Source organism: Delphinapterus leucas, chromosome 19, assembly GCF_059928025.1.
Source record: "Delphinapterus leucas isolate spDelLeu-1000000601 "Yukka" chromosome 19, BTC_Dleu_Yukka2, whole genome shotgun sequence".
Taxonomy (NCBI): Eukaryota; Metazoa; Chordata; class Mammalia; order Artiodactyla; family Monodontidae; genus Delphinapterus; species Delphinapterus leucas.
Genome location: NC_143147.1, coordinates 42,318,401 through 42,346,287, shown reverse-complemented (window position 1 = coordinate 42,346,287; position 27,887 = coordinate 42,318,401). Strand labels below are relative to the sequence as shown.

The window sequence follows — 27,887 nt, the reverse complement described above, 5'->3', positions numbered from 1 at the left end:
CCCTGCCAGGTTGACTCTGAGCATAGAAATTCTGGGAGGCCTCCAGGACACTTGGGAGCCCAGAGGAAGGGAGAAAGGAGGCACTCCAGGCACGTAGGCCCCTCTCAAACCTGGCATTCCCTCCTGAAGGGAAACAGGTCACTTTCCAGGAGGTGCCACAGATGGACCGGGGCCTGGCCAGCAGGCAGACTGTGTGGGTGAGAACGAGTGAGCGAGTGGCTAAGCCAGGGTTGACGCTCCCCGGCAGGGGAGGGGAGGGAGACAGATCAGGTAGGGAAGCATCGGTCCTTCCCATGTCCTGGCTTCTCCCCTCCTGCCAGACTTGTAGCTCCAGGACAGGAGCCTCTCATGGAGTTGGGGGAGTATGCTGGCTGAGCACATGCCCCATGTATGGCAGTGTGGTCCAGACAAATCATCAGGGCGGCCATACTTCTGGCTAAAGGGGCTCCCACAATGAGGGAGTAACTGGAGCCCGCCAGCCAAGGGGGCTTCGCCCTCCTCAGGGTGAGCCTCCCTGTGACCCGAGCTGCCACCCGGCCCGTCCTTCCCCCTGCAGAAGGATGTATATGGACCCAGATTGGTGCCTCAAGGCAGGCAGCCCGGCCCAGGGGCTACCCCCGCCTCCCCAAGACTGCACTCTGACTGGGCCTGGCCCGCTCTTCTGTCTTGCAGAACTACAGCGAGAGGGAAGCATCGAGACTCTGAGTAACAGCTCAGGTTCCACCAGCGGCAGCATCCCGAGAAACTTCGATGGCTACCGATCTCCACTGCCCACCAATGAGAGTCAGCCCCTCAGCCTCTTCCCTACCAGCTTCCCGTAGGTACCAGCAACCTGCTTCTGACTGGCTGGCCCACTCACCTGCTAGAGGGAGGGGAGAAGTCCCCCCTCTGGTCCTGCCCTTCGGACTCTGCTCGTCTTTTACCAACCACCATCCCCAAGCTTCGTGACAACAGCCGCCCACCCTCCCTGGATTGAGAAGAGACCCTTCTCCAAAGCACCTCGGCTCACCATGACCTCTGCCCCCCATCAACGGGGCCGTGGCTGAGAGAGACTCTGCAGAAGCTCCGTCCCCTCCTCCGTTTGCACGTGATGTCCTGCACTGGACCCACTTTTGTATTTTCTAACCAAACCCTTCGGGGGCCTGGGTGGGGCGAGGGTGGGTGGTCCGGCGGGCACTTCGGCCCTGAGCGACAGCCCCAGCTCACTCCTGGCTTTGGCACGCGCTGCCCAGCTTCCCTTGGCCAACGTCCTTCTGGCGTTGAACTGAGGCCCAGCGTATTAGGGAAGGAGGAGGGAGGAAGAAACCCCCCTTCCTCTTTTCTTTCCCCTTTGGCTCATGGAAAGGATTTGTCTTTCTTGTCTGTAAGCCCTTTTACCCTGGTCCTGTACTGCTCAGTGAAGGAAACCCTGGTTACTGAGGCCCTGTCAAAAAGTGCACGTCTTGTTCAATAAATCACGCAGTTGGTGTCCATCCCTGAGTTGCTGGGGTCAGGGTCCTCTCCAGGCGCTGAGCAGAGTCCTGTGGGCCCGACCGTGTGTCCCTGCTCCACACGTGCAGCTGAGGGGGAGTCAGGGAGGGGGGAGGAAGGAGAATGAGGGTGTTTACTCTTGAACTGGGGTAGGGTCTGACTTAAATCCATTCTCTGACCTTCTTGCCTGTTACCAGAGCCATAGAGTTCTGGGGGCACCCCAGGCCCGGACCCTCCCTGGCTGTGGCAGTCAGGGCTGGTCAGGTCCTTGGCATGTGCTTCTAGGCTGCTGTGGGAAGGAGAGCCTGATGAAGACTCTGGCCTCATCTTTGGGACAGGCTCCCCGTCATTACCTCTCCTCAGACTCAGAAGGTGACGGGTGGTCAGGTGAAGGTGGGTCTCCCAGGAAACCTGGCTGGAACCTTGGATGACAAGTTCCTGATGTGGTTCCCCTCCCACCTCCCAATTCTGGACCTGAAGTGAATGGCAGGAAGGAGACAGGAGCCGGGGGAGTGAAAAGGGGTAGCCCCAGTCCTGCCTTCCCTGAGACCCCAGAGAGGCCTGGGAGGATTGAAGGAAACCCACTGATCCAGGTGTGGTTTGGGGTGAAGTTTAATGTAACAGCCACAGAAGAGTTGAGTTCACAAACAAGCAGGCCTTCCCATCCAGCCATCCAGCCAGAGCGGGGGAGCTCCAGGGCTCCCGCCCTCTTTGCACGCACCCCATCCAACCCTGGCGCCTGAGGAGAGATTAAATCTTCAGTGCCCTCCACCCGACCAGTTGGGCATGCTAGCAGAAGGGGGACCTGAATCACACTCGGCTCTGAAGGCTGAGTAGATGGCCCTGCATAGGGTGGCTGAAGCCAGTCCCTCCTGCCTGGGAGCCTGCGGGGTGAGGAATCACATGCCAGAGTGAGGCATGCTGGGAACGGAAGGAGGCCTGGGCCCAGTTGGGGCTGCGGGAGGAACAGCAGCCTTTCCCGTTCCAGCCCAACTGGAGACACTGATGTGCCTGGCATACCCCCACCCCAGCCAGAGCAGAGATTGCCTATGCACACTGGCCACGGAAGGAGCTCAAGGAAGGGTCAGGCCCTCTGAACCCACCCTAAGGCACGTGGATGGGGCAAAGATGGACAGCCAGGAGCGCTCTCCAACCGCACAGGGGACCGGCTGTCAGCTTAGAGCCAGGAGTCCTCCCTGGCTCAGCCCTTTCCCTCCAGGGGGTGCAAAACAGCTGTGGCCTCCTTGAGTCAGGGAAAGTGGTGGGTGTAGGGCTGAGCTTGCAGGACAATCTGGTTATTCATCGGCTCACAGCTAGGGCAACTCTTTGAGTATGTGGGGGAAGGGGAGGATAAGAGAGGCCAGATAAGCTGGCCCCATGGCGGCTGCCACTGGAGCTGGGGTTATCAGAGAGGCCTTGGGTCTGGCCCCCGGCTAATTGGAGAGGTTATAGACCCTGCCACAGCCTGTAATCAGCTGGAAGTGAGACTGGGCCCCAGGGTGGGGGGCTTTACTGCCCACTGGCCCGGGAGCAGCCAGCCTCCTGTCCTCTAGAGATAACACCCAGGGCAAGGTCCACCTCACCCCGAGCAGCCCCAGCAGACCCCCATGATGGCATCACCCTAGGAGGCCGTCGGAACATGCATCTAACTGTGGCCTGACCAGGTGACCTTGAGGAAGCCATGTGACCTCCCTGATTCTTACAGCCCTACCTGCTCAACAGGCAATCACTATGGACTTTCTCTCAACTTGATGGAGGAAAAAATACCTTCACGGTTTGCGAGGAGGCTGATGGGAGCTGGGGTGGCAGCTCAGGGAGGGAGGGCACTGTCTGGGACTGACTGGAGAAATGGCCCAGTGGTCCCAAGGTAAATTCAGGTGCACGGCGCTCTGTCAAACACTAGTGTCGGCTCCTCTGGAAGCAAGCAGAGGCCAGAGCAGGCAGCTGCCGGTCTAAGACTGGAAATGGTTTCTCACTGCTGAGTTTTCTGATTTTCACCGATCAGGGAATCTCTAAACTAGACGGCACCCAAAAGAGCGCTATTTGGTCCTCGTTTTGCAGATGAGAAACCTGAGCCTGAAAGAAGCCTCGCCCAAGGTTAAGAAGTCACACAGCTAATCTGCTGACCCCTGTCTGCTCCATGCTGCCTCACATGCCCAGGCCAGTTCCCTCAGAGGAACTGCATTCTGCACTGACCTCCCTGTCCTGGGCCCGCACACAGTCCAAGACTCTGAGGCCACTCACCCCCATTCCCTACTCCTAAGAGCATCCAGCCCTGGCCCCTGGCTAGCTTCATAGCTGCTCCTTTGTCCCCGTGTAACTGAGAAGGCAGCACCCTCCTGCAGACCTAGAGCTGGGAACTCTAGGGGCAAAAGGGAAGAGCATCTTGTACCGTCTTGTATTCAAAGCCAGAGCCCAGCCTGAGGGTGGGGCCCTGGAGTCTCAGTACTGCACTGCTGCAGGAGCAGGTGTAGCTAGTGGGACAGCAATGACATCACCAGCTTCTAAGGAGTGGCCTTGCTGTTTCTTAAGATCCTTGGGTCCCATCCCAGCTCTGCCACCGGTAGCTGTGTGGCCTCGGGTAAATTACTGCACCTCTGGGCTCATCTGTAAAGTGGGGGGAGGGGAGCACACCCAGCAGAGAAAAGCAACAAGGTCCAAGGAGGCAAAGAGGAAGCTGCAGGTCAAAAAAGCGAAAGATTGGTTAGAGGCCCAGAGGCTGACCGGAGGCCAGGTAGCTCTTTGGCGGGGAGAGGGAGGGCAGGTGAGGCGACGCTGGAGCCCGCCCGGATCGTCAAGAACTACCCCCGAAGCTGCTCCAGGGAATCATGGCCCTGCTCCAGGCGAAAGCATTTCTGCAAAAGCTAATCAAGAGCCTGGTGAGCGTGCGCAGGCCAGCCCCGCCCCTCTCTCGCAGGTGGGCTGGTCCTAGGGGGGGGTCCTTGTGCTTTGCCCCCTCTCTCAAGCCACACAGCAGCGTGGCCTGTTCACTCTGCCACAATCCCAGGTACCCACACCCATGACCTCACACCCGTGCTCGTCCATGCACTGGCAGGTTCACAGATGTGCACCTCACTTTTACCGACCCCTGCGTCCCAAGCAGACTGCTGCGAACCGAGGACCTTGACCCCAGAGCATAGAGTAGTCCGGAGCTCTCAGGGTTATGGGATCCCCAGAACTCTGGGGAAGTCGTCCCAAATCCGGCGGGAATGAGTCTTGGGTTGCCGGGCCCTGTGACCTTGCTTGCCCTCAGGTGCACAACGACGACCCTCAAGGGCCAGGGCTGTCCCGCGCCAGAGCTGCCAGCCTGGGCCTTGCTTTCGCGTCAGCCTGGAAGACTGGGGACTGGGCCGCAGAGGCCGTGCTGCCCAGGCACTTCCAGGGACATGATCCGAAGAAGTGGCCCCGCCGCCTGTCCCGGCGCAAGGCCTGGGCCACAACGCAGCCGGGAAGAGGTCGCGCCTCCCGCTCTCCCCGAGCCCCCCCCCCCCCCCCCGCCCCATCCCAGCCACTTGGCCCGACCCTGCGCGGGGTAATTGGGTCGGGAGGGAGGCGACGGACGGGCGGCGACTCCAGAGAGACTGCGAGCCTGTCAGCCGCAATTTGTCTAAGTGGACGGGACAGGCCGGGCCGCTGCGGGCCGGGGTCATCGAGGCCGCGGCCCCCACCCCAGCCAGACCCGGGACCGCGGGGGAGCCGGGCCGGCCACTAAACGGGGCTGGCTGGCGCCAAGGCTCCGGGAGGCGCGGGTCCGGCCGGGAAGCCGGGGATGGGGAGCAACTCTGTCTATTCTCCCTCCCCTTCTTCCTACACACACAGGCCAAGACGAGGATGGACGCGCGCAGTGGCACCTCCACTACTGGTCACCGGCATAGGGCCACACACGGCACCCGAGCTTAGCCCGGGCACACTCATAAACCACCGCGCACTCAGTACCAGTCTCACGGCAGCGCCCCGCTACCCGGACGCACGTCCCCTCTGCCACAGGACCATACACACCAAGCCATCACTCCACGTAGGAGCACGCAGATCCACGCCCAGTCACACAGACCAAGACACCGGGCGGGGACCAATTCCGGGAAGGTCCCAGCAGTGGCCCTTGACCTCGCGAAAGGTTACGGGGGGCCAAGGACGGACAGCGGCCCGGCCAGGCTCGGGACCACGGCCACACCCGGCCCAGGCCGCCCCCGCCCGATTTCCGGGTTGCGGGAAGCACAGCGCTTATTGAGCGCGTGCAACGGGCCGGAGGCCCGAGGCCCACGCCCGCCCGACGCCCGGGCCCTGGACGGCCTGGGAGAGGGAGGGGCGGCTGAGCGCGCGTCCCCCGCCTGTCTGCGGGGCCCGGCCGATGCGAAGTGACAGGGGCCGGAGCTTTGCTGTGGAGCCTCGGCCGCCTGGCGCCAGCCGCCCCCGCTCGTGCCCTCCCCCTCCAGCCCCGGGCGGCTCGCGAGGCGCCCCCCAGGGCCTCTTAAAGAGACACGCACTCTCAGCCCCCGGGGACCCCCCAGAGGCGCCTGTCCCCGGGAAGAGGAGGGTCAGACCCGGGGGGTGGTGGGGGAGGGGCCGAGCGGGACATGGGCGCCGCACGGCGCAGCACCAGGGCCTCCTGGGCCTCCCCTTCGCGGGTTTTCGTTGAGCCAAGGATATTCCTCGCTGGAGAGTTTGGCTGGAGGTGTTGGGGGTAGGGGGATAGGGGGATGGAAATTCGGAATATTAAGAGCGGCTGTAGCGACCTCGGGTTGGTTGCGGGACGACGGGGCAGGGCAGATGATGGGGTCCGGGCCGGGAAAGAGCCTGTGGCCGCCGGAGGGCAGGTCCGTGGCCCAGTGCTTGTGGCCAGGTGGGATTGTGGTCCCCAAATGCAGCCGCTGCATCGTCTCCGCGGGGTTTCTTGGGCGAACAACCCGTACCAGCGTGTTTCAGACTGCCTGGGCCTTGGACCCCGGACCAGCTACAGACCTTCTCCAGGAAAATGTCCAAATTGCACACACTTAGGTGTACTACACGCCATTCTTGCAAGTTCGAAAGTACGTGTACACACACGACTTTGCGAGTGCATGCACGGATTCCCAGGCCTGTGCCCGGATTCCTGGCTCCGGAACGCTGCCCTGGCTATTATCTGGTCACCTCACCAACTGCTCAAACCTGTCCACACACATCCATCCCCAGGGGCAACATCTCGCCTAAGACGGAGCCGGCAGGACTTCGCCTGTGCAAAGCTGCAACGGATCCTGCCCCGGCTGCATAGACTGCGCAGCGCGGAGTCGAAGATTCGTTCTGGACAGAGAGGAGGCACTAAGAGAGGAGCGACCCAGTAGAGAGTGAGGTCGTGAAGAAAAACCCTTTGGGGGCGGCGCCCTGTTGCACGCTGGGTAGGGGGGTAGCGAGCTCTCCGGGGTCGGCTCAGAAAAGTAGAAAAAAGGTTCGGGGAGGCCAAACCGTTCCGGCCGGTCCCCAACCCGCACTGCCGGGGTGATCAGATTTTACACGGCAGGTCTGCGTGTGCAGCGACAGGATTCCCCGCGACTGGTGTGCGCAGCGGATGGGACACTGTTTGATGTGGGCTGTACGCGCCCACAACGCCGGCGCAAACCCGCTCCGGCAGAACTCACCCGCCTTTGCATTGGTTGTGCGGGCAGGAGTGTCACCCGTGTCTAGTGCGTGGTCCGTCTTGCCTTCAGAACGCGACCTCCAGGAATCAGTGTCAGGCCTGAGACTGATTCGAGGCAGGTGTGTAGCCGCTTCACTGGGCGCACGCCTTAAGTTCGGCTCCCGCTGCGCACAGACGGCACCACCACAGTGGGCGCGAAACACACACACACACACAAACACATACACACCCCAAGGGCGGGAGGCAATACTGGTGGTGCCTGAGAACGACTGCGGCAGGCGGGGGTAGGAGGGGGTGGGGGGTGGAGGCTCAACCGCAGGTGCGCACAGACGCTCAGACCCCCACACTCGTTACTCGGCATTACTGAACCTGGGAGTCGTGAGCTTTCGAGAGCTGGAAACAAATTCTAGGAAAGTGGAGGAGAGAGGATGCCGGTGTTTGGAATGAGGGATACTTGTGTCTTTGGTACCGGATGCGGCGAAAATTCGTTGGGTCGCGGGTCAAGAACCTGGGGGCTGGATCCGCCCGCGCCTTGCCGCCCTGTGCTCGGCGGAAGGTGCACTCACACCTTCCCAGCCCCGAGGACCCGCTCTCCCGGCAGTGGGAGAGCTCTGCTTAGGTCGGGGACGCAGGGGGATACGGGGCTGAGTCCAGGGCTTTCCCGGAACTCCCGGTTCCTCCTGAGTCTTCCTGTGAGGGGAGGCGCAGGCTAAGGGGTCCCCGCGTTTCCCGAGTGAAAGGCCGCGTCCCGCTCCCGCCCACGCCGGCCCCTCCAGGGCTCTGCCACGGCTCCACTCACCGGCTCCCGCCACCTGGGTTCCGCTCCGGGACCTCGGCAGCCAGCGCCTCCCGACTCGCCCGCCCACCGGCCTCTCTTTCCAGCACCCGCAGCCTCCCTCCGGAGTGCAGGGGCCCGGGCGGCGCCACGGCCGGGAGCGGGGTCGGAGGCCAAGCTGGGGCGCGGGCCAGAGCTGCCGGGCCGCCGGGCGCGGGAGAAGAAGGGCGCCCCCTCTCCTCTCTGGGCCGTGTCAATGCTTTGCACTTGGGGCGGCCTGCGGCTGGGGGTCCTTCCCCAGGGCCCTGGGACCCGGGCGCCCCCCGCCTCAGGCCCTTTCGGCAAGTCGGGTCGGCCCGCCGCGCTTTCCTGTCCGGGCGCAGGCAACCGCGGGCGCGGGCGGCGGGGTGGGGGCCGGGGCAGGGGGAGGGGTCTCGGGGCTCGCTGGCCCGTCATTGGTTAATATTTTATTCTGTTGACATGTTTTCTTACTGCTGAGGCTTCCGACACCTTCTCCCCGGCCCCCCCTCCCGGCCGGAGCTTGGCCTGAGCTGTCAAAACCCCGCCCCCGGAGACCCACAATTGGTCCAAAAAGCGTAAAATCAGCAATCAAGGGGGGCCTGGCTCGTTAGCGCAGGGGATCCGAGCAGGGCAGGACATGTGAGATAGTCACAGTTTTCCAGAGATCACGACAAGATCTAACCAGTCGCGCGTGGTCCCCGGCGCCGGAGCGGGCCAGCCCAGCCCAGCCCCGCGCAGAGCCCCCGCCGCCCCCGCGCCCAGAGCCCCGCGTCCCTCGCCGTGCGCCGGACGGGGAACCGGGAGGAGCTGCCACCGCGCTTGCCACCCGGGTCGCCCTTCCTCCGCGCGCGCCGCCGCCCGGGCCGGGGGTCCGAGCCGCGCGCCCCCGGCCCCGGCCCCCGGGCGCCTGGGCCGGATGTCCCGATGAGAGAGCCGGCGCTGGCGGCCAGCGCCATGGCTTACCACCCGTTTCACGCGCCACGGCCGGCCGACTTCCCCATGTCCGCCTTTCTGGCGGCGGCGCAGCCCTCCTTCTTCCCGGCGCTCGCACTGCCGCCCGGCGCGCTGGCCAAGCCTCTGCCCGACCCCGGCTTGGCGGGGGCGGCGGCGGCGGCGGCTGCGGCGGCGGCGGCGGCGGCCGAGGCGGGGCTGCACGTCTCGGCACTCGGCCCGCATCCGCCCGCTGCGCATCTGCGCTCGCTTAAGAGCCTGGAGCCCGAGGACGAGGTGGAGGACGACCCCAAGGTGACGCTGGAGGCCAAGGAGCTGTGGGACCAGTTCCACAAGCTGGGCACCGAGATGGTCATCACCAAGTCCGGGAGGTAGGGCAGCCGGCTGGCCGGAGGGCGCGCGGGTGGGCGAGAGGGGCACCCGACGGCACACACCAGCGCCGAGCCCGCCGCTCGCGGCTCCCTGCTCGCTCGGGCCCCCGCACCACGCTTAGACAACCAAGTTGACTTTTCTTATTTGGCAGCGAACGAATTTTTTTAAACCAAAGCATCGAAATCTCCCAAATGAAAACGAAAATATGCTCCTGCAAAATAGCCCCAATCGTTATGAGTCTCAAAGCCGAGGAGGCCCCGCGGCTCGGCCCTGGCTGCTCTCCAGCGGTCTCGGCTGCAACTCAGCCCCGCGGCCTCGCTCTCCTGCCTGCGAGTTTGGCTCGGTGCTCCGGGCAGATGCAGCGTCTCCCGCACTCTTCTCCGACCCTGGAGCCCAGAATGAGACTCGCACCCTGCTAGGCCCAGGCTGGCCCACTGGTTCCCGCCGGTCGCTGCGTTCTCGGCAGCGAGCCCCGAACCGGCCCAGCTGCAGCCTGACCCGGCCTGGAGCCTTGTCCGCGCCGAGGAGCGAGGACCTCCAGATGCTCACGTCGCCCTAGGCCTTAAGGCCGGAAGAAAACTACAATCCCCAGCCACTCAAGCCTTTGATTCAGATACGGAGAATCCAGGCCTCAGGCTCACCCTCTTCCCCCGAACTTCAGGGTCAGGGTCCTTGTTCGGCGCTGTAACCCAGTTCCTTCCCCCAAACAAACAACATCCGAATTTATTTCTGAGAGCTTCGGTCCCAAGTGGATATATCCCCTGCACGGATTTCAGGGAGAGTCAAGAGAAGCGGGTGTATTTATAAAGGCCCTGGATTTCTTTCTTGAAACCTCAGCTTTCATCTCAGATGAGGGAGAAAGAGGGTCACTAGATCTGAGCATAGGGCCGATGGGAAGCCTTATAATAGGAGAGGGTCTTGACAGGCAGAAATGGGGCCTCCCAGGAATAACAACCGCAGGTGGTGTCTCCCAGGCAGTATTAAGGGGGAGAGCAGGGACAACAGCGGAACACAGGTGGGGAAGCTCCAGGCAATGGTGTGTGTGGGGGGGTCCTCCAACAGAGAGCCGGGTCCCATGACGTCTCCATCTTTCCCTTTCTTGCAGGAGGATGTTTCCTCCCTTCAAGGTGCGAGTCAGCGGCCTGGACAAGAAGGCCAAATATATCCTGCTGATGGACATCGTGGCCGCTGACGACTGCCGGTATAAATTCCATAACTCGCGCTGGATGGTGGCGGGCAAGGCCGACCCAGAGATGCCCAAACGGATGTACATCCACCCGGACAGCCCAGCCACGGGAGAGCAGTGGATGGCCAAGCCGGTGGCCTTCCATAAGCTGAAGCTGACCAACAACATCTCCGACAAGCACGGCTTCGTGAGTGCAGGGCGGATGTGCAGATGGGGGTCGGACACTGAGCACCGGGCACTGCAGGGGGTGGGGGGAGGAGAGGAGACCGCAGGATTCCCCAGAGGGGAACGCTTGCCGAACCTGCAGGGTGCCCCTGCCCAGGTCACTGCCCTGTGGCCCATGCCGGCTGGGCCTGGGCCCAGAGGGCTCTGCTCTGCAAGCCTGGAGAATGGGGGGGTTGGGGACCGCTAAGCTCCAGGCTGCTCACAGCCTCAGCTCTCTTCAGGCCTTCCAAAGCCCCTCCTAGGGTCCAGCGGGAGGCAGGTGTGGCCAGAACTGTGTCGTGCAGCCGCTGGTCTTCTGAGCTTGGAAGCCCTGCCCAGGACCTCAGCTTGTCCTCACCCTTCCCCGTGAACAAGACCTGGGTTCCCATCCCTCTCCCCAAACGAGGAGATTTAAAAGTTAAAACAGCCCCCTCCATACCTTTTCTGAGACTCCTTTCCCTCCTCCCACAGGCAGATTGCCCGACCAGGAGGAGGGAGTTTGGGGTTCTCATCGTTTCTGCCTGAGCGAGGGCCCCAGCGAATGGGAGGGGGGAAGTTCATGGGGCAGAAGGGACTCCTTGTCCGGACGTAGGGCAGTCGGTGAGCCCTCGAAGGTCCCAGTCTTCTCTCCGTGGCGTTACTAGGGTCTTAGCAGTGAGCCCAGGAAGAGAGGTTAGGAGTGGCATTGTAGGGATTTTTATTTTGTTTTATTTCTGTTTTCAACTGGGGTAAATTTTTTTTTAATGGAGAGAAACTGTGATGAAGAAAATTGAGAGAAAAAAGAAAAAGTAATATAGGAGCGAAAAGAAGCGGAGAAGACAGGAGAAAACGGGGAAGGGTGGGGGTTGGAATGGGGAAGGCAAAACCCTGAGAGAGATAGAGAGAGATGGAAAGAGGTCGGGTCCCCAGAGAACAGAAATGCTCGGGTCACAGGCTGGCGGGGGGGGGTGCTGTCGGCTGACCCGCGCCCTCCCCGCAGACCATCCTGAACTCCATGCACAAGTACCAACCACGCTTCCACATCGTGCGAGCCAACGACATCCTGAAGCTGCCCTACAGCACCTTTCGTACCTACGTGTTCCCCGAGACCGACTTCATCGCGGTCACTGCCTACCAGAACGACAAGGTGCGCGGGACCGGTGGCGGGCCCAGCCCCTCCACCGACGCCCTCCCCACGTGCAGGTTCCAGCCCTCCACTCACACCTGCCCGCAGCCCCCGGCTCCCTCACGGCCCACTCCCGAGCACCAAGCCTGACGTCTGTAAGCGCAGCAGCCACCGAAATCCCCCAGGCTCTCTCGCAAGCCCGCGACACATACCCACGAGCTCCCCCGGGCGCGCGAGCAGCTGGGCGCTCGTTGGGGTGGGGATATTTACTTAGCAATTAGCAGAGACTCCGGGGCCGTGCTGACATTTTTACATTTTATTCGTTTATTTCTTGGCTCAGGGATGGGAATTGAAATGAAAAGAGGGCGCTGGAGGCAATCTGCCCAGGCATTCCTGCTGCTAGGAACCCAACGCTAGGAACAGGGGGCCCAGTTTTCACTCTCCTGGGGGAGCCAGAGGGCGGGACAGGTGACAGCCCCCACCCCGCCGTCCCTCTCTGGGTCAGTCCAGGCCCGGGACCCCTTGGGAGGTGCTTAGAGACTTTTCCTTCAAGTGAAAGGGCCTTTTCTGCTTGCTGCCCTTCTACACCCTCTCTCTAGAGAGGCAAATCACCACCCCACTAGGCCTGTGCCCGTGTGCACGACTCTCGGGTGAACGACAGTGTCTGAGTGTCCTGCCGGGTCGTTTTTTCCGTCCTTGTGAACCGATGTGTCTGTCCCACGCGGATATGCGTGCACCATTTGGAGTGCCTTAGATTCGTGTGGAGGCGTGTGAATTCGTTTGGTTTCCTGGGCACTTGTTTTGCCCGTGTGTACTTGCATGTGCGCGGCCCGTGAGTGTGGTTGACTTTGTGTGTGTCTGCTGACCTGCGTGTGCTCTGCTGTCTGCGCCCTGCTCAGGTTCCGGGTTAGTTTAACTTGAGTGGCCTCGTGGGCCTGTGTGCACGCTTGGACGGATTTCGACTCTGGACGCAGAGCTTTGGGCTTGTGTGTGCAAGTTGAGGGATTATGCCTCGAATAAGGTTTTTGGAGGTCGCTTTCCTCGAGGCCCGCCCGCCGGCCTCACCTTGCCTTGTGGCTTGGAGCGTCCTATCCCAGGTGGGCGGGTACCAAGTGTGCACTTCCCGGGCTCTCCTCTGGGTGGGCAGCCGCTGACCTCCGGGTGCCCCAGGCCAGGCTGGAAGAGCCGCATCCTGACCTGGCGCCACCCCCTCGGTCCCCGCAGATCACGCAGCTTAAGATCGACAACAACCCGTTTGCCAAAGGCTTCCGGGACACCGGGAATGGCCGGCGGGAGAAAAGGTGAGGGTGTACGGGACCGGCCTATGGCGGTGCCTGGGGGAACAGGACGTGGAAGGGGGCGGTGGGGGTGCTGCGCTGCGCTCTGACCCGCTCCGTCCGCTTATCCCCAGGAAGCAGCTAACGCTGCCGTCGTTGCGCTTGTACGAGGAGCACTGCAAGCCAGAGCGCGACGGTGCCGAATCGGACGCCTCGTCCTGCGACCCTCCCCCCGCGCGGGAACCGCCACCCTCCCCGGGGACAGCGCCTAGTCCCCTGCGCCTGCACCGGACTAGAGGTGCGGATCTGGCGGGGAAGAGAAGGGGCGGGTGTCCACCGGGCGCCAGGTGGCTCGGTGCTCCACATCCGGCTAACTTAAGGCGTGGGAGAAGCGTCAGCAGTGAGCCTGGGAGGCCTCTAACCCAGGACTCTCCTGTGAGGGCGGTCCCAGGTGGCCCGCAGATCCTGCTGGGCTCCGAGGTAGGGCCCTGGCGCTGGGTGACTCTGGCGCAGTAAGGTTTTCTCTACCGGGTTCACTTTCTCCCACTGCACATAAGGGGTCTTGGATGAGGTGACCTACAACTGCCCCTAGCCCGACGAGCCCCTAGAAGCTCCTCCGACTTGGCCTCCCCGAGAGCAGGCTTTCGCACGTCTCTCCGGCCCGGCGCCGACACCGGGAGAGGCTTCGCGCCTGTCTCTCCCAGGCCGTAACCCCGCGCGCCCTCTCTCCCCGCAGCCGAGGAGAAGTCGTGCGCCGCGGACAGTGACCCAGAGCCCGAGAGGCTGAGCGAGGAGCGCGCGGGGCAGGCGCTAGGCCGCAGCCCGGCCCTGGACGGCGGCAGCCCCCCTCGCTTGACCGAACCCGAGCGCGCCCGGGAGCGGCGCAGCCCCGAGAGGGCCAAGGAGCCGGCCGAGAGCGGCGGGGACGGCCTGTTTGGCCTGCGGAGCCTAGAGAAGGAGCGCGCCGAAGCCCGGCGGAAGGACGAGGGGCGCAAGGAGGCCGGCGAGGGCAAGGATCCCGGCCTGGCGCCACTGGTGGTGCAGACAGACAGTGCGTCCCCCCTGGGCGCCGGACACCTGCCGGGCCTGGCTTTCTCCGGCCACCTGCACGGGCAGCAGTTCTTCGGGCCTCTGGGGGCCGGCCAGCCGCTCTTTCTGCACCCGGGACAGTTCGCCATGGGCCCCGGCGCCTTCTCCGCCATGGGCATGGGCCACCTACTGGCCTCGGTGGCAGGCGGCGGCAGTGGAGGAGGTGGCGGACCAGGGACAGCCACCGGGCTGGACGCAGGCGGGCTGGGTCCCGCAGCCAGCGCGGCAAGCACCGCCGGGCCCTTCCCGTTCCACCTCTCCCAGCACATGCTGGCATCTCAGGTAAGGCCTGTGAGCTGGTGGCAGCACGATGGAGGGAGGAGGACTGAGGTGGGCAGAGGAGGCAGGCATAGGGCCTGAGGATGCCATAGGCGCTCCAGTGCTTCCAGCCGGCAAGGACTCCCTCCTGGGGAGACCCAATGGACCCTCTGGAACACACCTAGGTTCAGGGAGACTAGGACTGTAGGTCCAGGGTCTGCAAGGGCACTGCTTCTGACTCCTGTGTCCCTAACCCTCTCTGGGCCTATTTCCTTCCCTATAACCCTAGCATAGAGTGGTACCCGTTAGACTCTTTCTGCTATGGCAGACTGGGGCTGCCACGGGCTTTTGTAAGTCCCCTTGCCTGGCCTGCCTCAGGACATTTTTCTTGGGAACAAAGATCCCTGCCTCACTGTCAGTCCCTGAAAGGCTAAGGTGGCTGGACAAAAGGAGTAGGAAAATTTGAAATATGTTCTGGATAATTGACCACCCAAATGACCCACCTCCCAGATGTCTCTGGCCCCTTTCAGACCCTCCAGGAAGTCCTCTGCCCTGACAAAGGATTGGGTTCTCCCTTCCCCCACACCGGGTTTCCCAACTCTCCCAGCCACATGGTCTCAGAGACGAGGGGCTCGGTTCCCCAGGCCCAAGTTGAAATTCTGAGCTCCCAGGGGAAAGTTTATGAAACTGTGGCCAGCAGCAAAATAAGAAGATCTGATGGGGAGAGCGGCCTCTTTGGTTGCTTGGGTGGAATATTCCCTGTGGAAAGATTTGGAATCTCTACATTCATTTTCCTCCCTCTGAGGTTTCTGGCAAATTGAACCCGTGAGATCTTATCTTAAGGGAAGGAAAATAGGAGTTCAGATCTGAGAAGGCTCCTTTGGTTCAGAAGCAAATATTTTTAAAGTGGGGGAGGGGATTCTGAAATGAGTTTTAAATAGAGCTCCGCGTCAGGGGTGTGTGGAGTGAGTGTCTGAGGCACTAACATCACCTATCTGGGGATCTGAGCTGGCAAGGAAGCCTCCAGAAAATGGAGTTCAGGGCCTGGAGGCTTAATCTGCACCCTTGAGTCGGTGTGTATGTGATGCCTCCTCCTCAGACAAATTCTAGTGATAAGCGTGGGCATCAGAGAGGCCACAGGGAAGTCAGGGCTTCCAGACACAGCCTGGTCACAGGTGTAAGGCCAGGGCAGAAGTACTCAGCACTCAGGACGCATCACTTGGTGGACGGCTAATGGTTAAGTTCTCAAGCCAGGATAGCTCACCTCTGGCCATCAGGAAGAGCCCAAACCTGGGAGATCTGAAGCCTCCCTCCTTCCTCTGAGACACCATGTCTGAATGCTCAGTAGGGCTTGACCTTCTCAGGAAGGATATTTTCTCATTCCTGACTAAGCTACTTCTCTTCGTTCTCCCTGCCTGAGCCAGGCCTGAGGCCCCCCGGAAGCCCAGCCCAGTCAGCTCCTGCCCTCCTCCCCATACCCACATACTCTGTGGAGTGAACATTATCTCAAAGGTCAGATAATCCAAAAGTCGGGCCTCAGGGACTCAGGCAGTGTTTGTCCAGGGTTTCCCAGCTACTGTGCTTTCCACAGGCAAAGGCCTTGCATTCCTTCCTCAGCTGCCACTTAGGTGCCGCCAGGAGTTCTTTGTATTCAGGCCAGTTTATAAACTGATTGGCATCTGGATCCTTCTCCTGGTCCAGGCAGGAGACCCCTGAGCAGGTGGGCAGGCAAAGGGAGAATTTACAAAGACCCCCGGCCCCCGCCCCGCCCCTCGCCTGTGCTTCCCCTGCCCCGCGGGGCACCTGCGGATAGAAAGGCTGGGGAGGACACTGTTCTAAGTGAGCAGAACCTCCCTCCCAACACAGCCAAAGATGCCTACTGGCCACCTGGCCCTGTGCCAGCCCTGTTTCCTCCCTCAAGGCCCATGCTGGTTCAGCTGCCTGTAATGGCCTTCCCATACTCCGATTGTAATACCTGGCACAGAGCTTGATGGCACCAGGTCTGTGCGTCATAACCTGAAGTGAGCTCCCCTTCTGACTGGGTTTGGCCATAGGCATACCGGCTCATGCCTACCTGTGCTTTTTTGGGATTACAGTCATGTGGGCTCTGGTCTCATATTCCTAAAAACTGTAGGGCAAGGATTTCCAGTTGTAGCACCACCCCTAGAGCCCAGATCACCTGCAGAAACACCTCAGGCAGGATGCCTAACCCTTGTCTTGTTCTGTTTCTTCCAGGGAATCCCAATGCCCACTTTCGGAGGCCTCTTCCCCTACCCCTACACTTACATGGCTGCTGCTGCCGCGGCGGCCTCCGCTTTGCCAGCCACCAGTGCTGCGGCGGCTGCCGCTGCTGCCGCAGGCTCCCTATCCCGGAGTCCCTTTCTGGGCAGTGCCCGGCCGCGCCTGCGCTTCAGCCCCTACCAGATCCCCGTCACCATCCCACCTAGCACTAGCCTCCGCACTACTGGGCTGGCGGCCGAGGGCTCCAAGGCTGCAGGCGGCAACAGCCGGGAGCCCAGCCCGCCGCCCGAGCTGGCTCTCCGCAAAGCGGCGGCCCCGCCCCGCGGGGCCCTGTCGCCCAGCGGCTCAGCCAAAGAGGCAGCCAGTGAACTGCAGAGCATCCAGAGGCTGGTGAGTGGGCTGGAGAGCCAGCGAGCCCTCTCCCCCGGCAGGGAGTCGCCCAAGTGAGGGGGCTGCTCAGCTGCTCCGCTGCCGCGCAGGCCTCCTGAGCTGCCTGCCCCTGCTGCTTGGGACATGTACAGCACAGAATGGGTATTTATTTAAATAAAGGAGAAAAAGCGGGCTGCAGAGGCTGGAATGAAGCCCCGATCAGCCAGCCAGGGCCTGGGACACTTCCCTGGGCTTCAGAAGGAATCCAGCTGCCAGGAACGCAGTCGCTTTGGAGCCACTGGATTTGGTCCAAGCCTGCTCCCGTGTCAAGGTGTCATCGGCGGGGCCCTCTCCGGGTCCTCCAGCGCTGTGGGGAGTCCTCGTCCCTGGCCCAGCCAGAGGCTGGCTCTTCGGGAGCCAGAAGGTGCAGGCGTCAGGCGGGGGAGCCCCAGAACCCCTAGCCTCGGGCTGGGACCGCTTGAGAATCTGGGGTGAGGGGTGCTGGGGTCAGTGAAGATTCAAGTCAGTGTAGACTTGAGCTGAGAGGAACCTGTTCTTTTAGTCCTTCCACCTCTTCACCCAGACAGGCGCCCCTCCCACCCCTGGGTCAGCAGAGGGAGTGGCACTTCTGCCTTGAGTCCCCAGGGGGAAAAAAAAAAGATATTTATGAAATAAATGGTAATTTGTGTAAATAAGCTTTAAGGTTCCCAGAATATGCAAATTGGTATTAATTTATTCAAAGGTGTACATTGCTGTGTACATAATATTTAGAGATTAACTCATAGCATTTAATTTTTTTTTCATTTTACATGAGCATCTATATTGTACAGGGCTTGGGGGGGGTCCTTGGCTGCGGGAGAGGGCCCCGATCCCTGGAGGAGCTCCCACCCCGCCAGCCCCTCGGCCCCTGCGCCCGGGCTTTGCTCTTCCGGCCCGCGGGCTCCACCTCAGGTTTTCACTTTTCGCTCTGGAGCGAGACGAAACGACAAAAACTCGAGAAAACAATAAAACGCTACAATGCAAAGTGAACGGCGCAGTGCGCTCTGTGGGTCGCGTGGGGCAGGGGCGCCGCAAGCGCGTCAGGCGGGACTGGAGGCGGGGACCGAAGGTTGGGCGCCCCGGGCTCGGCGGCAGCTGCTCCCCGGGGGCGGCTGCAAGGCTGGGGCAGCGAGCTGAGCTGCGAGGCCGGGCGGCGCCGGCGCGGGCTGCGGGCTGGGCCGGGCGGCGCCGAGCCACCGCGAGCCCCCGCGCTCCCAGCGCGTCCGCGTCCCAGGCCGGGGGCCGGGCTCCCTCTGCTGGCCGCTAGCCTCTGTCCGCCTCTCCCGCCACTCCGCGCCTGGCCTCCCGCTCCCAGTCCGGGGCACCACAGTGGAATTGCACCCCCTTTCAGAGCCTGTGGGTAGGTGGGGCTGATAAGATAGGTGCTGCCTGCTCCCTCTTTCCCTTCGGAGGAGGGGTTTGGCCATGGTCCCCCATATACCGCGGACCCTAGAATCCTTTTCCATCGCTCTGTCTCCTGAAACTCAAAAAGAAACGTTCTCTCCGTATCAGGGTTGTTGACTAGAGTGGCAAAGTCTAGCCTGAAAGTTCTCCCGTGGAAATCATCTAAATCCCTCTTGGGGGTGTGGGGAGTGAGGGTCACTAGGCTCTTTCTTTTCCTGCCTCACTTTCCCCTTGTATAGTAATGGGTTCAGATGGTGGTCTCTCAGGGAGCCCCACTGCGTCAGTCTCCATTAGGCCTCCTTCCCCGTGGCCCACGTCTGCGAGGACAGCTGCCTCCTGTCCCTATCCCATGAGGGCGGAATCTTCTCTCTTCTTCACCGAGCCAACAGGTGTCACCAGCCCCAAATCCTAGCAGTGGAAGGGATGGGAGACGGGCGGTCACTCTTTCAAACCCGGTTCCTTCCTCATTAAGCCTTGGAGATCCATAACACCCTGGCCCAGCAGGACGCTCAACTTGGGTACTTCGGGGGACGAGAGACTCTGGCTTCCTGTTCACCGGGGCCATCAAGGATGGTGAGATGGAGGAAGGGTGAAGGCGGAGGTGGAATTGGCCTCCAAGCTCCCAGGACACCTTCTTGGGCCGACACATTTGCAAGGAAGAGAATCATGTTTGCCTCTTCCAGGTAGGGAGCTGGCCACAGGTCACGCTGAATTCGGCGAGGGGCTCAGCCAGTGAACCGGTGGGAGGGCCAGAACACTGTCCCACTCTCGGATGGTGGGCTCCGGCTTCCGTGCCTCTGACCTTCGGGCGTGCAGGACAGCGAGGCGGGCACTTCAGGAACAAGGTGGGGCAGAAAGGCCCTTTTCTCAGCTCAAATAAAATCCTCTGTGGACAGTGTGTTTATTCGAGGTCGCTCTGGGCTAAAAACGCCTCTAAAATTCGAAGAGGGGCGCGTTGGTTTCTTCCGGTTTCTCACTGTCAGCCCGTCTAGGAAGAATTGGGAAGAGGCTGCAGAGCGAGCTGCTGACACCAGGGGGCAGCACCAACCCGGAGCCGCGGGCGGGCCCGCGGGCAGGCCCGCGGGCAGATGGGAAACCGGAGGAGGGTCGCTGTCAAAGCCGGGCAGAGCGGCCAGTTTGCGGCCGCGTTCTCACCGCGTGGTGGCTGCAGCGCCCCGGGTGGGGTGGAGTGATACTCCAGGGCCTCCAGAGGCCCTGGGCCCCGAGCGCAGCTTGGAGAGTCGTCCCCCCTTCCCCCCTGACCCCCAACCGCACAGTCCCCTCCCTGAGTCTCCCTCGCGCCTCTGCGCTGGGTCCCAGCTGCGAGCCTAAGTTCGGCTGCGGGAACCACGCGGTCGAGTCCCAGACAAAGGCCAGGCCGCTCCCTGGCCCAATTAAGCCACCCGCCTCCCAGCTTTCATTGTTCCCGGGGTCGCCAATTAGCCCAGGCGCCCCGCGTCCCGCCGCTCCGGTGTCCCAAGGCCTCCTTAACCCTTCAGGGCCTGGCACCAGGCGCCCTAGACGGCAGAATCCCCAGCGGACGAGTGTGGAGGGCTTGCTGACCTGGTGTGTCGCCGCGAGGCCCTGTGCGTTGGGACTGCGGGGTGTGAGAGGGAATTGTACGTGTCGGCGTGGGATTGTGAGTGTGATTCACAGGGGAGCTTGGAGGCTAGGGGTGTGGATGTCGGGGGCTCCGTGAGACCCCTAGCGGATGGGCAGCGAGGAGTGCGAGACCTAGGGGACTCGTTTCCTGTTCTGCCAATCCCAGTCTCCCGAGCCCTCAAGTCATCCCCCTACCCCTACCCCCACCCCCGCCAACCCAACCCCCAAAAAGGCTGCCGTGGAAACTCTTGAGCATCAGGGGCCCCGCCCTGTCCTCCCCAAGGGCCCAGAACTGGGACCCGCCTCCGCAGCTTACCGCGAATGCCCACGCAGGCCACACCTTGCAGACAGAGGGGCGCGTTCAGCTTGGTGCTCCACATGACACCCACAGGTGAAAGCCCCAGCTGCAGGCCCCTCCCCGCCCGCCCCACCCCCACCCCCGTTTCCCGGGTATAGGACGGTTCAAGGGACAGAGTCTCGATGAAACCGAGGTTTAAACTCTGAGCCTGCCTTCCTCACTGCTCTAGGAAGTACCCCAAATCCAATCCCACTCTGTCCTCTCCTTCGCCGTTCTGGACCCCAAAGTCTGTAGCACCAGCCCGGCATACAAGGTCCGTCGAGGGGCCAAGGGCTCCGTGCTCTAGGGCCTGGGCAGCAGAGGGGAGAGCTGTGAGCGCCCGGGGTAGGGGGCAAAGGTTGAGGACCCTGAGCTCCGGGTCCTCTCTGGGCACTCCCCCAGGAGGGCCCTTGGCAGTGCAGCCTGGTCACCCTCACTGAATACGTTCCTGTCTCCGTCTGAACGCGCCGGGGACTTTGATTTGCCCTTGGAGCTCCTTTTGGGTTCTCTGGAGGCGCGGACCCGCTCACCCCACCTCTCACTCATTCCTGAAGCACCAGGTTCCCAGAGCCGGCGGCCGCCTCTCTTCTCCAGGCCCCTCCTTTTGGTACCTTCCTCAGCTCCCGGCCAGGAACGGACCTGGAGCGAGCCCTGTCCGGGGACCGTGGCAACTCTCCACATGCCCACCAGATGGCGCTCTAGGCCAGGGGCCGGGCTGCAGCCGGACAGCCCACCCCGGGCTAGAGCTGGGGTGGACCGAGAGCCGCAGCAAGAGCAGCACGGAGGCAGAGCCACAGACTACCGTCGATCCAGGCCCAGAGACGGGCACAGGCAGCCAGCCAAGAGACAGAGGCGCTCCGCGGAGCCCGAAGGAAGCTCTGGACAGCGGCTGCAGACACAAGGATGGGATTGCCCTAGGCTCAGGATGGGGGCTTCCCTTCTCCTCGGGGCCCCTGCCGGGCCAGCTCTCCGACCTGCGAAGCCCCAGCTGCAAACACCCACCGGCCGCCTTCTGTGTGCCGGGCGGGCTAGGGCCCTTGCGATCCCTCTCGGGGCAGGAGGCCGCCTGACTCCCGCCTTCCGGACGTCTCAGAAGCGGGGCTGTGGGCTTGGACCCGTCGCGCGCCGGACGAACTGCTTTGCCCGGCGGGGCCCCCACGAGGGTGCGGGGTTGGGGGATAGCAGGTTGAGGCGGCTCCTGGGTGCTGGGCTTGATCCAGTGGGCCTCCCGCCGGGGGGTGCACCGAGGCACCTTCCTCCCCCACCCGTCTTCAAGGGCAGGATGGGCCCCCGGTCCCCCACTGCCACCCCGGGGCGAGACTTGCGGAGCTGCTTCCCCAGGGTCCTGCCTCCGTGGGCCCCGGTGCCAGAAGCCCTGGGGAGGCTTCGGGTCTGCGTTGTTCCAGTGGGAAGTGGTGGGGACTGGAGAGGGCACAGGGGTCAGCCTGAGAATCTCTCCCTCGGGTTTAAAATCCACCAAGGTTCTGGGTCAGGTTTGAATGGGGACGGGCGAGTGTGAGGCCCAATGTCCTATTGCCAGTTTGATTCGGGGCCGAGGTTTGGAAGGCTGATTCCAGCTGACGCTTAAAGTCCCCAGGTGAGCTCTGGCACTCTCTGAGATTACCTCCCTTATTATTAACTAAGGGTACACAGCTAGAGAGCTGCGACACAGTTACCAGCTTGTTGTGTGACCCCAGCCGAGTGTCCTTCCTGCCCTAGGCCTCCAGCTCTTTCCCCTTCAATGTATAACACAGGATAGAGTCAAACCTATGGTAATTTAGTAGTTATCTGCATGTCCATCTACCGCTGAAGCTGGGGAGACAGGTATAAAGTCAAGCTGTGAGTCTTGCTGTGTGACCTTGGACAATGTGACATTCTTCTCTGGGCCAAATCCTCCTCCTGAAGATAAGTGGTTTGGAGTAAAATCACATTGGTCTGTGAGTGACCAGGTGACCTCGCTCTCCAATTCCCAGTGACCCCCAGTCTCAACGTCTTCAGATAAGAGGCTGGGACTCTGCTTCCATTTAATGTTTGAGGAACCCAAGCCTGGAGGGTAGGCGGGGTTATCCACAGACCCAGGCTGTTGCTGCTGAGATTCCTGGGGTTGGGGGTAAGGCTGGTGGCCAGAATGAATTCACAATTAGGAAATCACATTCCAGGTCCTGAAACCCTCAGGGAACCGGCTGGCTCCAGCTGCCTCCACTCCTTGCGGGATGTGGTTCCCTCCCCCCCACCCCAGCCCTGCAACCCCCTTCCACCTTGGCACAAACTGGAGGAGAGGCACAGCTTGGTGGAGGGTGGGTTTGGCACCCAGCACCACAGTTTGCCCACTGCCTGTGGCTTCTTCCCAAAGAGAGAAGGGGATACTGATGGAGGGCATTCAGGTGCCCCCCAGCCCTGGGATAGCCAGCAGGCTAATTCCTTAGCTGGTGGAAGGCTTTGGGGGCATTCAAAGCGCTTCTGCGTATGGGCTTTCACTGAACCCTCATTGGCAGGCTGTTGACTGCGAATCCCCGCTTCATAGCTGATGACAGGAGGTTTAGGGAGGTGAAGGGAAGTGCCCCAGGCCATCCAGTGAATAAAGGAAGAGCTCTTTCACAATCCCACGGGCCTGGTCCTTGGAAATGTTAGCTGATGAAGTGACGATGGGTGAGAGTCAGCCTCATGGCTGGGAAAGGGCAAAGGGGCCGGGTGCCCTCTGTGGCCCGCCAGGCCGCGTGTCCATGGGAGAAGCAGCCTGACTCGGAGCCCAAGACCAGGACACCAGGGGAAGGGTGGCCTCCCCACTTCATGTCAGCCCAGCAGGGGGCAGGACCCCCTGGTGGGGGCAGGGGCTTCCTCTGTGTAAACCATAGCATGGGGGACGTCACGTGGCAAGTGCTAAGCTCAGGGATGTTTGGTCTCCTTATTGTTGATTTCAGTCCCCAAGAGAACAAGGTATCCTCTGGCCCCACCACAACTTCTCCTCCGCTGGAGGGGAGGAGCTGTGGAACACCAACCATGTGCTCAACGCTGGGCGTGCTTTTTCTTATTGCATTCTCAGCTGGTTAGTGGGTATGCTCATCCCCATTTTATAGAAGAGAAAACCAAGGCTTAGGCCTGCCCAAGGTTATAGAGCTGCTAAGAAGCAGGTCACGGGTCATGGCAAGGTCTGGCCAACCCTAAGCCTAATCTCTTTCCTGGAGCCCTCTTTCCTACAGGGTAGAAGGGGTGACTCCTTCTACCCTGGAGGCCAGTGCAGGCCAGTGAGACCCTGCTGTCTGGGGTGACAGCCCCAGGACCTCCAAGTGCCACTGGGCATTCAGCCCAGCCCCCCATGGCGGACTCTTGTGGGACTGGTCCTTACTTAGCCCTGCCCCACTTTGGGTCTCATTTCCTTCTCGGAGGGGCTGTCCACTCTCCCAGCTTTGGTCTCCCGCAACTGTCATGGTGTGTCCATAGCAGTTCTGACTTTAGTATCGCTAGATCAAGTTCTGAGAAACCCCTTAGATCTTAGCAAATCACCCAGGAGGTCACCCTGTCACTCACACAAAGACACCCACACACATGCATGTATTTGGAGACCCATACATAGCATGCTAACACCCACACACACAGACACACAAATGTAGTCATATATGGACACCCCCCCCAAACACACAGAGGCACTTCCTTAACAACCACATACAAACACACAGAGACATAAAGAGAAACACACTCAGACTCACAAATGGACACAGACATATACCTGTACCTACCACATAGACACAGGTGCATGCAAACACACAGAGACAAGCCTACATGGAGACACTTGGTGGGGATGATTTTCCATGGAGAAACCAGTTCCCCAGCCTCTCTGAGGCTCTGAGGCTCTCCCTCTGCCCTCAGTTTGCTGGGGCCAAGCCCTTTCCCACCCCACCCCTCTGTGTTGCCACATCTCCTCTGGGAAGGGATATATTTGCTTAAGGTCTCTGTTTCCTATGAGATCATTGGCTCCCTCAAGGAAGGGCTGGCGTCTGCTTTGCTTATTTCTGGGTCTCCAGACCTGAAACTGCTCAACACACGGAAGGGGTACAAAAAGCATTCGCTGAATAAATGAATGAATAAGTGAAATGTACCCTCCAGAAGCAGGGCCCACACCTGGCCCCGCCAGGATATGTTTGCCAGGCCCTGGACCAAAAGTTCCACGTTCACTTGGAGTCGGCACAGAGAGCCCCTGAGGGCCAAGGGCCTCAGTCCCGGCCAATGGGGCCTCCTCTCTCTCCTGAGGAACTGAGGCCCAGGGAGGAGGACGTATATCTTGCCTGAGGACTTGCCTCTGCAGGAGAAGGGTCAAAGCTGCAGTGGTCTGAATATTTGTGTCCCCCCCAAATTCATGTTGAAACCTAACTCCCAAGGTGATGGTGTTAGGAGGTGGAATCTTCGGGAGGAGCCTAGATCCTAAGGATGGAGTCCTCTTGAATGGGATTAGTGCTGTTATAAAAGAGACTCCTTCCCCTTTTCACCATGTGAGGATACAATGGGACACCTCTGACACGGATGAAGGTCCTCACTGGACCATGCTGGCACCCTGATGTCACACTTCCTGCCTCCATGACTGGGAGAGATAAATGTCTGTTGTTTAGAAGGTACCCAGTCTGTGGAATTTTGTTACAGCAGCCCGAATGGACTGAGGGCCCTCCCAGCCCTCAAACCCTGCTCTCCAGCTGTGCTGGGTGATTCTCTGTTCCCTAGGGGCTCTGGGGCTCTCTGGCCTCTGGGCATTTGCTGCCACTGAGTCCCTGCCTTGAGCAACAGGCGCCCCTCCAACCCCCCACTCCAGGGCAAGCCCCTCCACCTGCGACGGGTAGGGAGCCTCCCAGTGTGTCTCCCCACTGATCTCTCCTGCCAGCAGGACCTTCCCAAAACACAGGTGAGATGGGGTCGCTGCCCTGTTTAATGCCCTCCAAAGGCTTCCTGTGTTCTTGGGGTCAAGTCCAGACTCCTTAGCCTGGCAGTGGGGCTTGTATGAGTCCTGCCTACTCCCCCCTGCCCCCCCACCCCCCACCCCCCCCCACCCCCGCCCGCTCTGCTGTCCACCTGCCCAGGTCTAGGTTAACCTTTCTGACCTTGCCTCAGGGACTTCTCACACCCATGGTTCTGCCCTCTGCCTGGAATCACTTCCTTCTCCAGGAAGCTTCCCATTGGCCTTCTCCCTTCTGAGTGTGGTGCCCACGCACATTGTTTTATAGTTAGTATTTAATGAATGTGTGACTTGGGCAAATTAGTTTACCCCTCCCCCATCACTTCTTCAAACCAGAGATAATAGTACCTAGCCCGTGGGGTTGTTTGAGGATTAACTGAGGTGCTGTTTAGAACAGTGCCTGGCACAGTGAACTCTGCTTCCCTGCCCCTCCTGAGGAGGCCTTGCCCCTTTGGAGGAGCCTGAGGATGGGGGCCTGGGGGCCATCTGGGGACAGGGCAAATTCTCTTCTGGTCTGGGCAGCAGCCAGGGTTGAGCCCACCAGAGCTGGGTGACCCCTTCTACCCTGGAGGCCAGTGCAGGCCAGTGAGACCCTGCTGTCTGGGGTGACAGGCTGCCAAGTCCCTGAGCCTGGGGAATCTGGCCTAGACCTGGATGTTTAGGCTAGATGTAGCCAGAGGGGCCTGTGTGATAGAGTGTCTGCGGCTGAGCACAGAGCTCCGGCATGCGACTGGGTCGCTACAGAGAAATCATGAGGGCAATGAACCCCAGTGCCAGCTGATGGGACCTCCTCTCTCTCCTAAGAACCTACGCCCAGGGAGAGGGTGTTTGTTGCTGGAGGATGGGTTACTGGTGACCTGGCTAGATCTGTGTCTCATTGAGCTGCCTGGGTGGTGTGGCAGTAGCTCCCTGCTACCACTAGGTGGGGATCTGGAGTCATCCAGGCCTGGAGTCTGGGGCCCGGAGCCCCCGCACCCACTGCTGCAGGCCTGTTTCAGGTCAGGGGTTCCCAGCCTGCTGGCTGCTGCCTCTGGGGGGATCCAGGCCTCCTCTCTGTGCCTCCATCCTAATTTCTGGCTAGTCCCGCTGCCAGGCAATGACACTGAGGGAAGTAAGAGCAAAGACCTCATGCAGCCAGAGAGACCTGAGTGCAAATCCCAGCTGTACCTCTAGCTCTGTGGCTTTGACCCCTTGAGCCTCAAGGGTCTTCATCTCTGAAATAGACTCGTCTATTTATCCTGCAAAGGGCGAGAGGAAATGGGGCCACCCTGATGGTCACACAGAGTTGGGGGAACCAGCAAGTGTGCTGAAGCCTCTGCCTCATGCTCGCGTAGGATGTGGGACCAGCGGACCCAGGAGGAGGGGGCGAAAGTGATCTCCGTTTGTCCTATCCAATACTCCCTCCGGAGCTTCTTGCTCTCAGGGCTCTGAGGGGTCCCCAGGAAGCATGGCCTGGTCCCCTTTCTCAGGCTGCCAACAGACAAGATGGCAGGTCCACAGGGAGGTAGGAAGGAAGAGCTTGGGGCGGTTCATCTTCCACGACAGGGAAACCCCACTTCCTGTCTGCGTGGAATGGCCCTCTGTCCCTCCTCTCCTGTTTCTCTAAATGCACCAGTATTTTCCAAGTCTCAGGTCAAAAGTCCTTTCCTTCCGGGTGCCTCATCTGGCTCCTCCCTCCAGTCTGGGCTCCCTCAATCCTGGTACGTCCCTTTCCCCAAACCCAGAATTTTGGCTGGGTTCAGGCTTCTGGCACAGGGCAAATGCTTAGTGAACATACGGGAACATTGCCAGAAGAGGAGGACGTCATAGAGAGGCGACCTGAAAGATGGGAAGGCATTTCAAAGGGGGAGGGGGGAGGGGCCTCTGCTTAGGAGCCTCTGAGAGGAAGGCAGGTCCCGGAGGGTGGAGGTGGCTGGGAGACCTGGGCAGAGAGGTCCTGGGGAGAGGACCTGGAGAGAGAGGCCCTGAGAGGGCCTACTTGGAGCCCCAAATCCAAAACCTGCAGCTTGTCTGGCCACAGTGGTGGAGCAGGGCCCGGGCCCAGTCTAGCCTCTCTGAGGGTCATGCCCTTCCCACCCCACCACACCCCATCCCCTTCTCCATCACCACCTCGGACGTATCCAGTGGAGCCAGAACCCGCCATGGGGCTGGGTGCCCTGCTGGGGGCGGTTTTCCATTCTTCCCCCAGTTCGGCTTTCCAGCAGGGCCACCGTAGGAAGAGCTTGGACTGGCAGATGGACCTGACTTCCGCCTGGCTCTGCTACCTCTCAGCTGGGTCACCTTAGGCAAATGGCTCCATATCTCTGGTTTCCTCACCTGGGAAATGGGAGTAAGTTGTCCCCCTCCCCCACTCCTCACCCAACCTCTCCTGACGTTTAAGGAGACAATGTGTTTTACCATCAGCAACTCTCCTCCCTTGAGGGCCTGGGAGTAGACTATGTTTTTTTTTTTTTTTAGATGTTGGGGGTAGGAGTTTATTAATTAATTAATTAATTTTTGCTGTGTTGGCTCTTCATTGCTGTGCGAGGGCTTTCTCTAGTTGTGGTGAGCGGGGGCCGCTCTTCATCGCGGTGCGCGGGCCTCTCACTATCGCGGCCTCTCCTGTTGCGGAGCACAGGCTCCAGACGCACAGGC

General features: G+C 61.0%; 3 protein-coding genes across 7 annotated transcripts in view; 2 read left to right on the top strand and 1 right to left on the bottom strand.

Annotated features, from left to right (window-relative positions):
• The window catches only part of BCAS3 (BCAS3 microtubule associated cell migration factor), a 576,417-nt gene extending 574,945 nt beyond the window's left edge, over positions 1-1,472 (top strand). For all 5 annotated transcript variants that reach the window (XM_022552784.3, XM_089900965.1, XM_089900966.1 and 2 more), the window contains one exon: positions 673-1,472. In XM_022552784.3, coding sequence (XP_022408492.1) covers positions 673-821 — 149 coding nt within the window. In that variant the 3' untranslated portion in view covers positions 822-1,472. The remainder of the gene's footprint in view (positions 1-672) is intronic.
• On the bottom strand, positions 52-8,738 carry LOC149746742 (uncharacterized). Its single transcript, XM_089900975.1, has 3 exons — positions 7,881-8,738; positions 2,155-2,161; positions 52-1,751 (listed from the first exon to the last, which is right to left on the bottom strand). Exons 1-3 carry the CDS (start codon positions 8,310-8,312, stop codon positions 1,447-1,449), a joined length of 744 nt encoding a protein of 247 aa, XP_089757101.1. The 5' UTR covers positions 8,313-8,738; the 3' UTR covers positions 52-1,446.
• On the top strand, positions 8,268-17,916 carry TBX2 (T-box transcription factor 2). Its single transcript, XM_022552669.3, has 7 exons — positions 8,268-9,199; positions 10,306-10,573; positions 11,570-11,716; positions 12,920-12,996; positions 13,107-13,270; positions 13,709-14,343; positions 16,555-17,916. Exons 1-7 carry the CDS (start codon positions 8,802-8,804, stop codon positions 17,005-17,007), a joined length of 2,142 nt encoding a protein of 713 aa, XP_022408377.1. The 5' UTR covers positions 8,268-8,801; the 3' UTR covers positions 17,008-17,916.
• The last annotated feature ends 9,971 nt before the right edge of the window (positions 17,917-27,887 follow it).

Excerpts from the sequence above, each read along its gene's own strand:
- LOC149746742 (XM_089900975.1), bottom strand. The coding sequence starts at position 8,312 with ATGACGGGCCAGCGAGCCCCGAGACCCCTCCCCCTGCCCCGGCCCCCA.
- TBX2 (XM_022552669.3), top strand. The coding sequence starts at position 8,802 with ATGAGAGAGCCGGCGCTGGCGGCCAGCGCCATGGCTTACCACCCGTTT. Across the intron at positions 9,200-10,305 it reads GTCATCACCAAGTCCGGGAG|GAGGATGTTTCCTCCCTTCA; the intron begins GTAGGGCAGCCG and ends CCTTTCTTGCAG. Across the intron at positions 11,717-12,919 it reads CTGCCTACCAGAACGACAAG|ATCACGCAGCTTAAGATCGA; the intron begins GTGCGCGGGACC and ends CGGTCCCCGCAG.